The 16,824-nt window shown below is 32.2% G+C and overlaps 1 protein-coding gene across 1 annotated transcript in view; it reads right to left on the reverse strand.

Moving 5' to 3' along the window:
• Positions 1-3,621: 3,621 nt before the first annotated feature.
• Positions 3,622-16,824, reverse strand: part of LOC133327798 (aquaporin) — a 93,653-nt gene continuing 80,450 nt past the window's right edge. The window contains exons 3-5 of the mRNA XM_061536335.1: positions 4,209-4,352; positions 3,924-4,136; positions 3,622-3,848 (exon numbers count right to left, since the gene is read on the reverse strand). Of these exons, the coding sequence (XP_061392319.1) occupies positions 3,660-3,848; positions 3,924-4,136; positions 4,209-4,352 (546 nt within the window). The 3' untranslated portion in view covers positions 3,622-3,659. The remainder of the gene's footprint in view (positions 3,849-3,923; positions 4,137-4,208; positions 4,353-16,824) is intronic.

The following is a 16,824-nucleotide window of genomic DNA, read 5'->3' on the forward strand; positions in this document are numbered from 1 at the left end:
ATTTCCCTGTATTTTCAATATATTCCAGGATTTCGCAATATATTGATTCCTTTAATTTTTTATTTATTCTTTATCGCATTGGAGCTCTTCTTTTTACTATTAATTAATACAAAGCCTTGCAGATTATTATTGTTGTTGTGCAGTTCACGTCTGCTTGACCATGACCAGGACAGACTGTTGTTATTTTCTTTTCACTATCTGGTAGTAAACATATTAATTATTTCACAATCATCAGCAGTTAAGAAAATAACAGGCATGTCCATCTAAGCCATACTGCTCTCCATCTATCCTAAATATTGCGATAATTCGAATTTCTTTAGCGGACTAGTACCAAATATTTACATTAAATCCAATAAGTCCATGTAAACGAAGCTTAAATTCTTTAAACTGAACGAATTTTAGCGATTTATTTAAAATTCTAATTTATTGAAGAGCATATTGTTTGCCTTCTACAAAACAGTAGCCGTTATTACACAATTAATGAAAAACTGTAGCATACTTTAGGGATGAACAGTCAAATAACTAAAATGAACAAACTACTGAAATGTAATGATGCCGTATTTATCAATTTACCATCTATGCCGGGATTTCTATTGTAGATTAACCGCATTAATAGGGGATTTTCTAAGAATATATATTGGAGAATATTTATACCCTTCACCACACTGTGGTACAGGGTATTATGTCTTTATGTATATGTTTGTAACAGGCAAAATTAAACGAGATAGATACATTGTTACTTTTGAGAATATACATAGAATCACTTTCTGAGTTGATTTACGCATGTCCGTCCGTCCATGTATTTTTGTGAACAAAATAAGGTCGCATTTGGGATCCGATTTGGATGAAATTCGGCATAGGTCACTTATTTGGCCCACGGACGAACCCTATTGAAATTGGGAAAAATCGGTTCAGATTTAGACAAAGCTACCATATATATTTTCGTCCGATTTAATATAAATGGAGCACCAAAATCCCTACATATCTCTCGATTTGCACGAAATTTGGCACAGCGTAATGATTTAGGTCTACAATGATGTGTGTTAAGTTTCCTGAAAATCGGTTCAGATTTAGATATGTAAATGGTGCACCAAAGTCCCAATATATCTTTCGATTTCCACCAAATTTGGTACAGCGTAATGTATTAGGTCTAGAATGATGTGTGTTAAGTTTCCTGAAAATCGGGTCAGATTTTGATATAGCTCCCATATATATTTTTGTCCGATTTAAGGTAAATGGTGCACAAATGTCCCTGAATATCTCTCGATTTGCACGAAATTTGGCACAGCGTAATGAATTAGGTCTAGAATGATGTGTGTTACATTTCCTGAAAATCGGTTCAGATTTAAATATAGTTCCCATATATATTTTCGTCCCATTTAATGTAAATGGTACATCAAAGCCTCTATATATCTTTCGAGTTGTACGAAATTTGGCACAGCGCACTGAATTGAGATATTTCGGTATAGCTCCCATATATACTTTCGTACTTGCTGTGTGGCACGTTTCAGGAAAATCGATTAAGACTTGAATGACATTATTGCGTTTGGTTGAAATTGATGTCGATGTATTTCGAACGGGTGTCTGAATATTTTTTTTAATTTTTAAATTTTCCGCGACCTATATAAGGCGTGGATTTTTTAAAGAATATTTTTTCAGCGACCTATATAAGGCGTGGATTTTTTAAAGAATATTTTTTCAGCGACCTATAAGGCGTGGATTTTTTGAAATATTTTTTTCAGCGACCTATATAAGGCGTGGATTTTTTAAAGAATATTTTTTCAGCGACCTATATAAGGCGTGGATTTTTTAAAGAATATTTTTTCAGCGACCTATATAAGGCGTGGATTTTTTAAAGAATATTTTTTCAGCGACCTATATAAGGCGTGGATTTTTTAAAGAATATTTTTTCAGCGACCTATATAAGGCGTGGATTTTTTAAAGAATATTTTTTCAGCGACCTATATAAGGCGTGGATTTTTTAAAGAATATTTTTTCAGCGACCTATATAAGGCGTGGATTTTTTAAAGAATATTTTTTCAGCGACCTATATAAGGCGTGGATTTTTTAAAGAATATTTTTTCAGCGACCTATATAAGGCGTGGATTTTTTAAAGAATATTTTTTCAGCGACCTATATAAGGCGTGGATTTTTTAAAGAATATTTTTTCAGCGACCTATATAAGGCGTGGATTTTTAAGGGAATATTTTTTCAGCGACCTATATAAGGCGTGGATTTTTTAAAGAATATTTTTTCAGCGACCTATATAAGGCGTGGATTTTTTAAAGAATATTTTTTCAGCGACCTATATAAGGCGTGGATTTTTTAAAGAATATTTTTTCAGCGACCTATATAAGGCGTGGATTTTTTAAAGAATATTTTTTCAGCGACCTATATAAGGCGTGGATTTTTTAAAGAATATTTTTTCAGCGACCTATATAAGGCGTGGATTTTTTAAAGAATATTTTTTCAGCGACCTATATAAGGCGTGGATTTTTTAAAGAATATTTTTTCAGCGACCTATATAAGGCGTGGATTTTTTAAAGAATATTTTTTTTAAAGAATATTTTTTCATGGGCCCTATGAGGCGCGGATTTTTGAAAGAATAAATATATATAATTATTTTTTTCAATAACCCCTGAACTTTTTTCGAAAATAATTAACACATTTATTTTTATATTATTCCTTAGTGATTATCATCTTTATTTAAATACCATACGGAGGTTAAACATTTAATTTTTCATTAAAGCAAATATTCTTAGCAAAATATATATTTCGTTTTCGAGAATTTTAAATTCTTCACCATTTTCAATAAAATTTCAAATAACAATTTTATTTTTAATATTTTTTTCTATATAATTAAATTTTACAATTTGTTATATATCTTAAACATATAATTCATAAAAGCAAATTTTATTAATACAATGTGTGTGTGTGTTTGTGGAAGGGGTTAGGAGAATTGGTAGGAAAGAAAGTTATGTTTTTTGCTTTTGTATTTTATGTTTTCGTTTTAAAACTAAATAAATTTAACAATAAATAACGACAACGACGTTTAATGACAAAATTACAAACAATTTTTGTGTGTGTGTACAGTTGAAGAAAAAACGGTTATAGGGAACTATGCTTATAAGAAACTATGAATTGTGAACGGGGGGATTTTGGAAGTTTATTGGTGTGGGAGAAAATATATAAAAAATTTTTTGTTGGCAGTTTCATATAACCGTCTTATTCGGTTATAAGAAACAATGTCAATTTATTCCCTTTATATTTTAACCCAGGGTTCGGAATGTTTTTGTACATCCTCATAATTTTATAACATACCTGGAATTAATATTCCAAATCCTAGTTCCTTATAACCGTTTTTTGCACTGCATATAATAAACATGTTGTAATGTGATGTTTCTTTTTTCAATGAAATAACATTTTTTTCGTAAAACAATAATTGAAAATTTAGCTGGCAATACATTATCGGTCTCATATGAAATTAAAATTTTTTTAGAATTGTATTTTTTGTAGCTTTGGAATTTGGGTTTTCTTATAAAGAAAGCGAATAAATAACATTGAGGATAATTTGGTGTTTGAAATTGCCGGTTGTTTTTTTTTTCAAATATCGAACGGATGTTATTTTTTGTTGCCACTGAAAAATTCACTAAATTCGTTTAGAAGTCGTAAGAATTGGCTTCATCGTCACCCTTGCGGACTTTGAAAACGAGTTTGTATATAACAGCGGCAACAATGGCACCGACAAATGGTCCCACCCAATAGACCCAGTGATCGGTCCAGATGTTTTGGACAACGGCGGGGCCGAAGGAACGGGCTGGATTCATGCTGGCACCGGTTAGATTAATCTAAAATAATAAAACAAAAAATTAAATCAATTTTTATTTTTTATTAAAAAATCAAAAATCCTCCTTTTCACTTACAGCACACAAATGACCAGCAGCAATGGACAGACCCACCGCCAAGGGAGCCGAACCCTTGATATCACTGCGACCGGGATCAGAAACACCCTTGACAACAATGACCAAAATGAAGGTAATCAAAGCTTCAATTAATACTGCCTGGCCAACGGTCAAGGTGGCGGAGTAGCCAGAAACACCCAAGCTAGCACCGGAAACAACTTCAGATACACCAACCTGTAAAGGACGGACATTTTGTATTTTTCCAATATTTGTTATTTTGTATTTTTTGAATGAATAATTAATTACCTTAATAACAGCAGCACCGGCAATAGCTCCCACACATTGTACAGCCATATAGAGGACACTCTTCAGAATGCTCATTTCACCAACAATCAGGAAGCCAAGGGTAACAGCGGGATTAATGTGGCAACCACTAATGTGTCCGATGGCCTGGAAAGAAGAAGAGAAAAGTTATTATTTAGATGTCTAAACAATTAAAAATATATTTTTTGTATTATTTGTTCAATGTCCAATAGAGGAGGAGTACATTTTTTATTTAAAGAAAAAATTAAAAAAATATTTTTTTTGAGAAATTATCAAAGGTGAAAATTTTATAAAAAAATATTTTTTGAAGATTGTTTAAAGAATATTTTTGAGGCACTCTCAAGGCGTAGATTTTTAAATGAATATTTTTGTATGCACTTTCAAGGCGTGAATTTTTTAAAGAATACATTTTTAGAGAGACCAACAAGGCGTGGATTTTTTAAAGAATATTTTTTGAGGCCTCTCAAGGTGTGGATTTTTTAAAGAATATTTTTTGAGGCACTCTCAAGGCGTGGATTTGTTAAAGAATATTTTTTGAGGCCTCTCAAGGCGTGGATTTTTTAAAGAATATTTTTTGAGGCCTCTCAAGGTGTGGATTTTTTAAAGAATATTTTTTGAGGCACTCTCAAGGCGTGGATTTTTTAAAGAATATTTATTGAGGCCTCTCAAGGCGTGGATTTTTTAAAGAATATTTTTGAGGCCAATCAAGGCGTGGAATTTTTTAAAGAATATTTATTGAGGCCTATCAAGGCGTGGAATTTTTTAAAGAATATTTTTTGAGGCACTCTCAAAGCGTGGATTTTTTAAAGAATATTTATTGAGGCACTCTCAAGGCGTGGATTTTTTAAAGAATATTTTTGAGGCACTCTCAAGGCGTGGATTTTTAAAGAATATTTTTTGAGGCACTCTCAAGGCGTGGATTTTTTAAAGAATATTTTTTGAGGCTTCTTAATAAGTCGTAGATTTTTCAAAGAATATTTTTTTGAGGTACTCTCAAGAATTCGTATTTTTTTGAATAAATATTTTTGAGGAACCCTTAAAAAGTCGAAGATTTTTTAAGGTGTAAATTTTTTTAAGGAATATTTTTTGAGGTACTCTCAAGAATTCGTATTTTTTTGAATAAATATTTTTGAGGAACCCTTAAAAAGTCGAAGATTTTTTAAGGTGTAAATTTTTTTAAGGAATATTTTTTGAGGCACTCTCAAGGAGTGGATTTTTAAATTTTTTTGATGGTCCATTAAGGTGTAGATTTTTATACCCTACACAATTATGTGGTCAGGGTATTATAGCTTTGTGCAGCCCCAAGAGTTTGTAACGCCGCGAAATATTGCTCCTAGACCCACCTTTAAGTATACCGATCGTCATATCTCGACTAGCTGAGTCGATCTAGACATGTGTGTCCGTCCGTCCGTCCGTCTGTACATTATAATTTGTAAACACGATACAGGCCACAGTTATGGACCAATCATCACGAAATTTTGCATGTAGGATGGGTTATGGCCAATTAAGACCCCTATTGTTTATGGTAGTGATCGGTTAATATTTAGGAGATGAAATGGACCTAAAACTTTATTTTTGTCTGATTTTCTGGTCGTTTCAGAGGCCGCAATTTTGGCCCAAATATCGCAAATTTTTACATGGAGAAGGTGATCGGCCCAATATTTAGCGGGTCAAATGGGCCCTGACTTTTGTCTGAAATATTATAAAATTTGTATTCTATATCGTATATGTTTACCCCTGAAGGACAAAGACCCGAGAAGTCGAGAAGTAGTATATCCAAGAGGAGTGGTTGTCCTTTAAATTGATACCAATTATATTGTCGTATGTACTCGGATGCGGGAGTTACACGTAAATATTTATAGGTGCTTACGTATTCATATAATATTTAGTAACCCATTACCACACTAGAGGGCGGAAATATAGCGCTGATCGCTTTGAACTGTTCCATGAAGTTCCAGTTATGGTCAAGGTCAATGCCCATAATTTTCGTCGATGATCAGATAATAATATTAGGATAAAGTGGACCGAAAACTTATTTTTTGTTTTTTTTTTTCGAGTCGATCTATATGCCACAATTATAAGCCGAACATCACAAGACAAGCCACGGTGAATATAATATGGACAAGTAATTAGAAGGACTGTACTAAACATTAGTAAAATTCCGTCTGACTCTACTGCTCCGCTCATTAGTTTTAAAATATATTCTTTGAGGGTCCATAAAAGTGTAAGTACTTTTAAGCATTAGATTTCTTTAAGAATATTTTTTGAGGCTTAGATTTTGTTTGAAGGCTTCGATTTTTTTAAATAATATTTGTGAGGTACTTTTAAGGCTAAGAATTTTTAATGAAAGAATATTTTTTATAGCTGCTATGCTAATCTAGAAATTTATGTACATAAATGTTTGAAATAAAAGTCAACAATATTTTGATTGATGAAAACATAGTCTTAGTGAAGGTATCATTCAAAAACCTCTTGTAAGCCATTAATTAATTAGCATCGTGTATATAAAAACATTAATTATTATAGATAATAAATAGTCGAACATACAAATTTTATGTTAACCAGGGTACATAAAATACCTTGAACTTGAAAATTTGTTATAAGATTAAGGGGTCAATATATATTTTTAGAATAACTATTTTCTATAAACGCATTTTAATAAAGATGTTTATTGAATTTTATTCGCTTTCTGGCTTTTTTTCTATATGACATACATTTTATAAGGGTTTCCTACGATTGACTTGGCGCCACTGTATTTTTTTCGACATCAATAACAAATTCAGTATTTAAGATGCTAAATTATCAATACAAACCAAATTCATCATATTTTCAACAAATTTCAATATTAATTAAAATATAATATTCAATATTAATTTCCATTTTTTTTGCTTATAAATCATATTTTAAGAAATATTCACAAATTAAGATTGTTTATGCAGGTCAATGAATTTTGAATTTCGTATTTATCAATTAGCTATGGTATTTTTGTGAAAAGATTTACACCTTTTTTATTTCGATGTTAATTTGAATTAAAATTTCAATTTATAATTAATGGGATATTTTGGTTTACAAATAACTTATAATATGTTTTTTTTTTCAATCAACTATGTGGGGAGTGTGTTTAAAAAAATATTGGTCATGAATTTATGAATCATTTTTTTTTAGACTAATTACTTGAGGTATTCCAACATGAGGAGAAGATTTCGGATCAAGTATCCATTGTAAAATTATTATTATATTTTTAAGATATTTCAGTTTTAAATAATTATAAAATTTAATAAAATGCTTTCGAGATTAATAATATAATGACTATAATATATATATATATATATATATATATATAAATTGAAATTTATTCCATACTCCACACCATTGACGTATTTTTGGTTTTACCCAAAATAATAAACTTTTGTCTCAGATACTTAAAAAGTGTTTTTTTTTGTATATTAACATCATACAAAACAATGGGAATACACTTTTTATTTAATAAACTAAACATCTGAGTAAATATTTATAAACAAATAACTAAAATTAACTCCATATATATAACTAAATAATTTATAGCGGAAAAATAAGAAAGTTTTAAAACCACACTGACGCTAATTGGTTGCAAAAAATAGAACAGAGCAAAAAATATTTTGACGCAAAAATACCCCAAAATAAATTACTCACACCCACCGCTACGGAATTCCACCTCCAAACCAAATCCAAAAACGAAAAAAAAAACATAACCGTACACTAAAATTAACATTCATTCCGAATTGGTGATATTTTTTAATTTTGTTTACATTCAAAAACATTTTTTTGCTTGACAAAACAACCGAAGAGGGGGAGAGGGTGAATGGACGATCGGCACTTAAGAATTTTTTTGCGAAGAGGCGCGTTAAAAGTAAATGTTGTTTGCATACGTAATGAACCAGAACTGTGAGGCGGTACATAAAAATTCAAATTCATGCACTTTGCGCATTGTTCGAAAAAATATTCGAGTACTGGATCAGTGACAACAACGAACACAAGGTATTTTTACTCATTGAATGTGGGTCAAAAATTTATGCGTTCCAAGAATTATAATTTATTTTGTTTTACTTTTTATAAATCTGCATAAATCATTAAAGAAATGTACGAAAAATAAATGAGAAGTAGGCAAGAACAAACAATACGCCGATCAATTGTTAGTTATGAACAATTTATAATTAACCTTTAATATGCATCCCTGCCAATGTCAGTAATATAAGTTACTTTTTAAAGTCAAAATATTCTTTAAAAAATTTACGCCTTGTTGATACCTCCAAAAATATTCTTTAAAAATTCCACGCCTTGTTGATACCTCAAAAAATATTCTTTAGAGAATCTAAGCCTTGTTGGTAGCTCAAAAATATTCTTTAAAAATTCTACGCATTGTTGGTAGATAAAAAAATAATCTTTAAACCAGTAAGTAAAGTAGTAAAGTCGAACGGGGCCGACTATATGATACCCTTCACCACTATGGGTATATTAAAGAAGACTATTAACATGAAATTGGATGAAATAAAATATGTGATATTTATCTAAATGTAAATCTACCTAGATATATCCATAAACATATCATTCGTTTGTTACAATGGGACACAAGTGTGTAAATCGACTTCAAACAAATATAAATAGGTTACCGTTGGGCTATGTCTGTACTTCTAGAAAACGCAACTACGTAATTCTATGCTCAATTTTGTACGTTGTGCAAAATTTGATGTCAATCTGATTAACATGAGGAGTTTGATGCCCAATTTACTTAAAATCGGGTGAAAATATATACGGAAGCTATATCCAAATATGATGCGATTTCAACGAATTTTGTCACAGGTGAGGTTATACTAATTTCAGTACGTTTTCTTCCTATCAGCCTATTGATTTCTTAGTGCGTCAATTACTTAAAATCAATCTATAATAAAAGGAAGCTATATCTACATCTCAACCGATTTTCACGAAACTTGGCACACATCATTCTGGACTAAATTTACACTATATCGGACGAAACTATATATGGGAGCTATATCTAAATCTGGACCGATTTTCTCGAAACTTGGCAGACATCACTCTAGGCTCAATTCAGTACGTTATGCCAAATTTGGTGCAAATCGAAAGATATATAGGGACTTTGGTGCACCATTTACATGAAATCGAACAAAACTATATATGGGAGCTATACCTAAATCTGGACCGATTTTCACGAAAATTGGCAGACATCATTCTAGGATCAATTAAGTACGTTATACTAAATTTCGTGCAAATCGACAGATATATAGGGTCTTTGGTGCACCATTTACCTTAAATCGGATGAAAATATATATGGGAGCTGTATTTAAATCTGAACCGATTTTTCCCAATTTCAATAGAGTTCGTCCTTGGGCCAATCAAATGAGCTGTGCCAAATTTCATCCAAATCGGATTATAAATGCGACCTGTACCTTGTTTATAATTTAACATCAACAGACGGACGGACGGACATACATAAATCGACTCAGAAAGTGATTCTATACATATTCTCAAAAGGAACCATGGGTCTATCTCGTTTCCTTTTGCCTGTTACAAACATATGCACACAGACATAATACCCTGTACCACAGTGTGGTGAAGGGTATAAAAAACTACGCCTTTTTGATCTTTCAAAAAATATTCGCCTTTGTAAAAAATATTACCTTTGCGGGTCCCTCAAAAAATACGCTTCTTTTTGAAAAACCTAGTATGACAGTTTTCCATTTAAAGACTTTCAAACAGTATTCATATTCATACGAAATGTAGTTGCAATAAAACCAACCATCTAATTTACTTAGTTGGCAAAATAAAAAATTGGCAATCCCATACCCGTGACTGTTACAGCTTTCGTTTTTTTTTGCGTTTTTGTTGTAGTTTTTGTGTTCATGTTCAGCTTGAAATGACAAGTTCATTGAACGTTTGTCTTTGGACGGTTATCATAGCCTGCCTACAAACGCATTACACATTTCACATAAATATGGGAATGAATGGCTGTCATTCTGCCATAAACGTGTGTTAAAAGTGCGACCGACTAACTGACTACTAACCGAAAGCGTTTTGACCAACTCGGTTGTTTTGTCGCCGTTGATCTTAACAGAAACGTGCATTGCATGTCGATTTTTAGATTCATTGAATTTTTGGTTTGTTGGGGTATTTGCAAAAGTCGGAGATTAAATCGAGAGCTAGCCAGTCGCTCAAGCTTAAGGTTTGGTCGTCGTGCTATGCTGACGAAGAGATAGTACGAATGACATTATTATATAGATTGGACCACTTGTTGCATGTTGGCTATGATTTCTAGTAGCCATTCGACGTCGTGTCAGAGGATATGTGTTTACACACGCAACAACAAAAGAAATACCAACAATTGGAGCAAACATACGACTGCAACATACCTGGCTAACCCTGTCTTATGGACCAAAATAGTCAAACATGAACATTGCCATGGGGTCTAATGCATTGATTCCTTCACCTTTAAGAGACATGTTGACGTAGAGCAATTTTGTTGTGGTTGTTTTCTTTTTTTTTTTTTGGTCAAGGTGAACGAACACCAAACAAGGATATGTTATTTGCAAGAAAATTATGTGGTGGGAAATGGGGTTGGAGATTTAAAGGCCTGAACTTTTTTAAAATATTTTTTGAGGTACCAACAACGCGTAGATTTTTTAAAGAATATTTTTTGAACGACCGAAAAGACATATGGGAAATTACAAAAATCTTTTAAATTCCGTGAAACTGCGGTTTACTCACGAAATATGAACATATTGCATATAATTTAAATTAATTTCTATAAAGTGAAGTGTTCTTGTCAAAATCTTTAAATATTGGTAATAAATAATAAGTTGGGTGGACGCTGTGATGGTGGTAATGTAGAAAAATGGGTAAAAATGGATTGAAGCCAACAAGTTTTTATGTGTCCTTCCTGATTTGTGGCTAAACTACACAACGCACGCATATGTGATCAGTGTCTAAGTTGCAGAATACACCGATGGACAATATGGTTCTAATATATGATTTTTCTATATAATCATTGCATCCACCCAAAAAGGATGCTGACATTTTGAAGCCGGATTTTCGGTGTTTTTTTAATTTTCTTATAATTGAGACGCCCATCTAGATAATGGACTAAACTGATTATATGATTGTAGAACTCGTGATGAATATGCTCACCGTAGCTTCGTTGCAAACGGGTTCCAAAGACAACAATTTGGTGCGTACATTTGAAATAAAAAACATATTTTTGAGTCTAAATTTAAGAAAGTCCATTCAAATACCGGGGAACCCCGCGTGATTTTAGTTTTTTTACGAGCCGAATCTAATGAGCCCAGATATGTTCAATACCGCCCAATAAAACGGCGGATATATCCTTTTTAATGTTGATCATTTTCATATACTTTAACTGCTATATATTTGGTAAATTTTAAAGTCAAAACTCTTAACAGAGGAATCTACACATATTTAACAATCACTTAAAAGAATTTGAAGAACAAAGCGTCGAAAAAAAAACGTTTTGTTTTAATTCAAAAAATTAATTTTAATTTTTATACCATACACAACTATGTTGTCAGGGTATTATAGCTTTGTGCAGCCCCAAAAGTTTGTAACGCCGCGAAATATTGGTCCTAGACCTACCTTTAAGTATACCGATCATAATATCTCGATCTAGTCGATCTAGACATGTGTGTCCGTCCGTCCGTCTGTCCATTATAATTTGTAAACACGATACAGGCCACAGTTATGGACCAATCTTCACAAAATTTTGCATGTAGGATGGGTTTAGTCCAATGAAGACCCCTATTGTTTTTGGAAAAGATCGGTTAATATTTAGGGGATGAAATGGACCAAAAACTTTATTTTTGTCGGTTTTTCTGGTCGCTCAGAGGCCGCTATTATGGCCCAAACACCGCGAATTTTTGCATGGAAAAGGGGATCGGGCCAAAGAATAAGCATGCCTGTTTTGATAATGATCGGTCAATATTTAGCGGGTCAAATAGACCCTAACTTTTGTGTGAAAAATGACAAAATTTGTATTCTATAGCGTATATATTTACCACTGAAAGACATAGACCCGAGAAGTTTATAGTATATCCAAGAGGAGTGGTTGACCTTTAAATTGATACCAATTATATAGTCGTAGGTACTCGGATGCGGGAGTTACACTTAAATATTTACAGGTGCTTACGTATTCATATATTATTTAGTAACCTATTACCACACTGGATGGCGGAAATATAGCTCTGATCGCTTTGAAATGTTCCATGAGGTTCCAGTCATGGTCAAGGACAACGCCTACACTGTTAGGTGATGATCAGATAATAATTTTTCGGATGAAATGGACCGAAAACTTAATTATGTGTACTTTTCGTGTCGAAAGCGGAACATCACAACACAACCCACGGTGAAGGAAATCTGGACAAATAATTAGAGGGGCTGTACTGATTATTGTAACATTTTCTGACCTCTAGCCAGTCAAAAGTGTGCAAATATCGTGAAATATTGCCCAATCTCAGAATATAGAACCACAGAAAGTTAGATTTTCATGGAAGTTGTGTAGGGTATCGTATGGTCGGCCCCGTCCTACTATACTGCTCCGCTCACTGGTTTTTTTATGTTTGAAATACAAGATTTAAAACCGCTATAACTTTTGTGCGCAGCATCCGAATTTGCGAACGCGAACTAATTTCGAAACAGCATATTTTCCTTAACCTATGTACCAAAAATAATGTATGTGCTCGCAAAATTTTTTTTTCAGTTTTTTATGGCATTTTAAAAGAATTTTGTAATTTCCCATATATTTTTTAAAAAATATTTTTTGAGAGACTCTCAAGGCCTAAATTATTTAAAGAATATTTTTTGAAGGTGAAGATTTTTTTTTGAGGCGTATATTTTTAAACCAGTAAGTAGTAAAGTCGGACGGGGCCGACTATATGATACCCTTCACCACTTTGGGTCAATTCAACTTTGGTGCACCATTTACATTAAATCGGACGAATATATATGGGAGCTATAACTATATCTGAACCGATTTTCAGGAAACTTAACACACATCATTCTAGACCTAATTCATTACCCTTTGCCAAATTTCGTGAAAATCGAAATATATATAGGGACTTTGGTGCACCATTTACATTAAATCGGACGAAAATATATATGGGAGCTATATCTAAATCTGAACCTATTTTTCTTAATTTCAATAGGGTTCGCCCTTGGGCCAAATAAGTGACCTATGCTAAATTTCATCCAAATCGGATCATACATGCGACCTGTACTTTGTTCACAAAAATACATGGACGGACCGACGGAAATTCGTAAATCGACTCAGAAATTGATTCTATGCATATTCTCAAAAGGAACCATGTGTCTATCTCGTTTCCTTTTGCCTGTTACAAACATATATACAAATACATAATACCCTGTACCACAGAGTGGTGAAGGGTATAAAAAAAATGAAGGGGCCATACAGTTGTAGATTTTTTCAAATAAATGTTTTCAGGGTGCAGATATTTTTTATAAATGCTTTTAAAAGTTTTTTTTGTACAACGCAATTTTAACTGGCTAATGTTTTGCGTCAGAATTTTCTTAGAATTTGATATTTGGAATTAATTTAGAACGTTCATAAACCCCACCCATAAAATGTTTTACGCAAACAAAATTGAGAATGAAAGTTCTTATAATGAATTACTTTACATTTATTACGGCAACCAGTTTGAAATATTATAATAACAACAAATTCAAATACATGTATGAATGTTAATTGTTTTAATTTGTAATTTACAAAAATTCAAATGTTATTCTTATTCAAGTAAAATTTGTAATATATTTTCACATTTTATTGCCTTGTAATTAAGTGGTGTACGTAAAAGATTACAGGTCACTGATTACGACCTTGAAATTCGTTTTAGAATTTAATTAAAAAAAAAATAAATAAACATTCAAAACTTTCTTTCAATTTCACGAAAAAACAACCAACCAAAAATACACGACACAAAATTTTGAAAATTTTTTATGTACAATATTATTCATTCAAATCTAGAAAAAGCCAAAAGTGGAATCTACCAAATGTGAGTGAATTTTGAACCAAGCAGAACATATGGATAAGAAATCAAAGCTATCAAGAAATAAAATTGTAGTGTGGCCAAAAAACCGGAATCGAGCGATTTCGATTTTTGGTACTTTTTGATACTACAAAAATATTCTCTAAAAATCAACGCCTTGTTGGTCCCAAAAAATATTTTTTAAATAATCTAAGACTCGTCGATCCCTAACATATATATTTGTAAGAAACCTACGACTTGTTGGTCCCACGAAAAAATCGATTATTTAAAAAGGTACTCTTGTTGAAATTTGCAGAAAAAATCTATCACTCCCCATTTGACGTCCCCCTGTTCTTGGCATTTTGTTTTTTTTATTCCAAAACTAAATATTCTAATTGTAACTAATTAAAACTAAACCATCTTGATGAGCTGCGTACACACATAGTTAGTTAGTTATTTAGCTTGGCATTAGAGCGAGCAACCATTTAGTAACTAAATAAAAAATACAACAAAATAATATTAAAAAAAAAACACACCAGCAGAATGTAAACAAAAAAAAAAAAAATAGAGAAAGACGAACAAAATATAAACAAAACTTTGATGCATTGCAAGCGTAGATAGAAGCGGAGCTGCTATGGCCAGATAAACGGGTTTGCAAAAAGAGTCGCAACATTGCGTTTGGTTGGATAGTTAGTTGAACTACGACGCAGCCTGGTCAACCAACTAACCCCCAACCATTAAAAAGCGAAGAAATAAACATTTGTAGAGAAAAAAATATATTGACGACTGTGAACAAAAACCGTATTGACCAAATATAAAAAACAAGACCAGTTTATTGACAATGTTTACATATTTTACGCATTACAAGCGAACAAGTTGAATGTTTTTCAGCGTGTTTTTGCTATTCTTGTGTGGTTGTATATATTAACGCTGCCAGACAAACGAACGCCACAAATCATACATAAATTCTTGGTTACTTGCAGTGTATGTATGATTTAGATAAGTAATGGAAATAAAACAGTGGGGTTGTAGGGGAAATTTTATGGAGCTTTAAAAAATCTACGCCTTGAAATCTTTTTTAAAAAATCTATGCCTTGAGAGCACCTTAAATAATATTCTTTAAAAAAATCTACGCCTTGTGGGTTCTTCAAAAACTCTACGCCTTGTGGGTTCATCGAAAACTCTACGCCTTGTGGGTTCATCGAAAAATCTTCATTTAAAAATCTACGCCCTGTGGGTTCATCAAAAAATCTTCTTTAAAAAATCTACGCCTTGTGGGTTCATCAAAAAATCTTCTTAAAAAATCTACGCCTTGTGGGTTCATCAAAAAATCTTCTTTAAACCAGTAAGGAAAGGACCGACTATATGATACCCTTCACCACTTCGGGTATATTCAACAGACGAAACCGATTTCAGGAAACTTAACACACATCATTCTAGACCTAATTAATTACGCTGTGCCAAATTTCGTGCAAACCGAAAGATATTAAGGGACTTTGGTACACCATTTACTTAAATCGGACGAAAATATATAGCATTTCCAGATTAAATGAAACCTTTTACAAATTAAATGAAACCTTTTCTAAATTAAATGAAACCTTTATTCTTATCTAAGGAAATATAATATTTGCAGTAATTTTAAACCAATATTTGAAAATTAAATCAAAGAATATTAACAAATATAGTTGTATGGCTATGTAATTAACATAAATATTCTTTAATTCGGTGTGATTTCATTTAATATCTTTACTACATAAAACTAAATAAATAGTAATACAAACTGGGATATTTCTTGACATTTTAATAAATAAATATTTAAGAACAAGAATTGAATACCCGGTCCTAAATGCGAAATACATATTTGACTTAATAAATTGTTGATGATAAGGTAACTGCTTATCTTAATGAAGGGGTTCCCGACTTGCCCAATTATCAGAGCTTCCCGAGCTAAAATCAGGTTCGCATTTATTTTAATCGTTGCTATTTTTAAATACAGTGAACTCTCGATAATGTGAACATCCAAAACAGTTTGGGACATTGAAGGAAAATAAGCGTGGAGGAAATAGAACTAAGTTGTTGACACCACAAGTTTTAAGTCTGATCGAGTTCTATATAGAAAGTCAACCTGGAATTACCCTCAAAGCCATAAAAACTAAACTGTTGAGAGAAAATGATATAAATATTTCCACAGGCTGCATAGAAAATGGATTACGGAAATTAAAAATTACGTTGAAGATGGCCTCTATTGAAATAGAACTAATGAATGGCTCCAGAACATTAGGCTTGAGACAAAAATATGCTCAAGACTTTACAAAATGGATACCCCAAAAAGGAGAAAAATTAATATTCATTGATGAGTGTGGATTTAATCTTCACATACGAAGAACCCAAGCCCGTTCAAGACAAGGAACAGGAGCACACATTGTGTTGCCTACGGTCAGAGGTCGTAATGTCACTCTAATTGCATCAATAAACAACGCGGGAGTTGTACATCACACAATAGTTTCTAATTCCAGTGTCAATGCAGACAGATTTAAATTATTTATAGAAAGTCT

The sequence above is a fragment of the Musca vetustissima genome, unplaced genomic scaffold (genome assembly GCF_032173495.1).
Source record: "Musca vetustissima isolate MV318-11 ecotype Yass unplaced genomic scaffold, APGP_CSIRO_Mvet_v1 utg10220, whole genome shotgun sequence".
NCBI lineage: Eukaryota > Metazoa > Arthropoda > Insecta > Diptera > Muscidae > Musca > Musca vetustissima.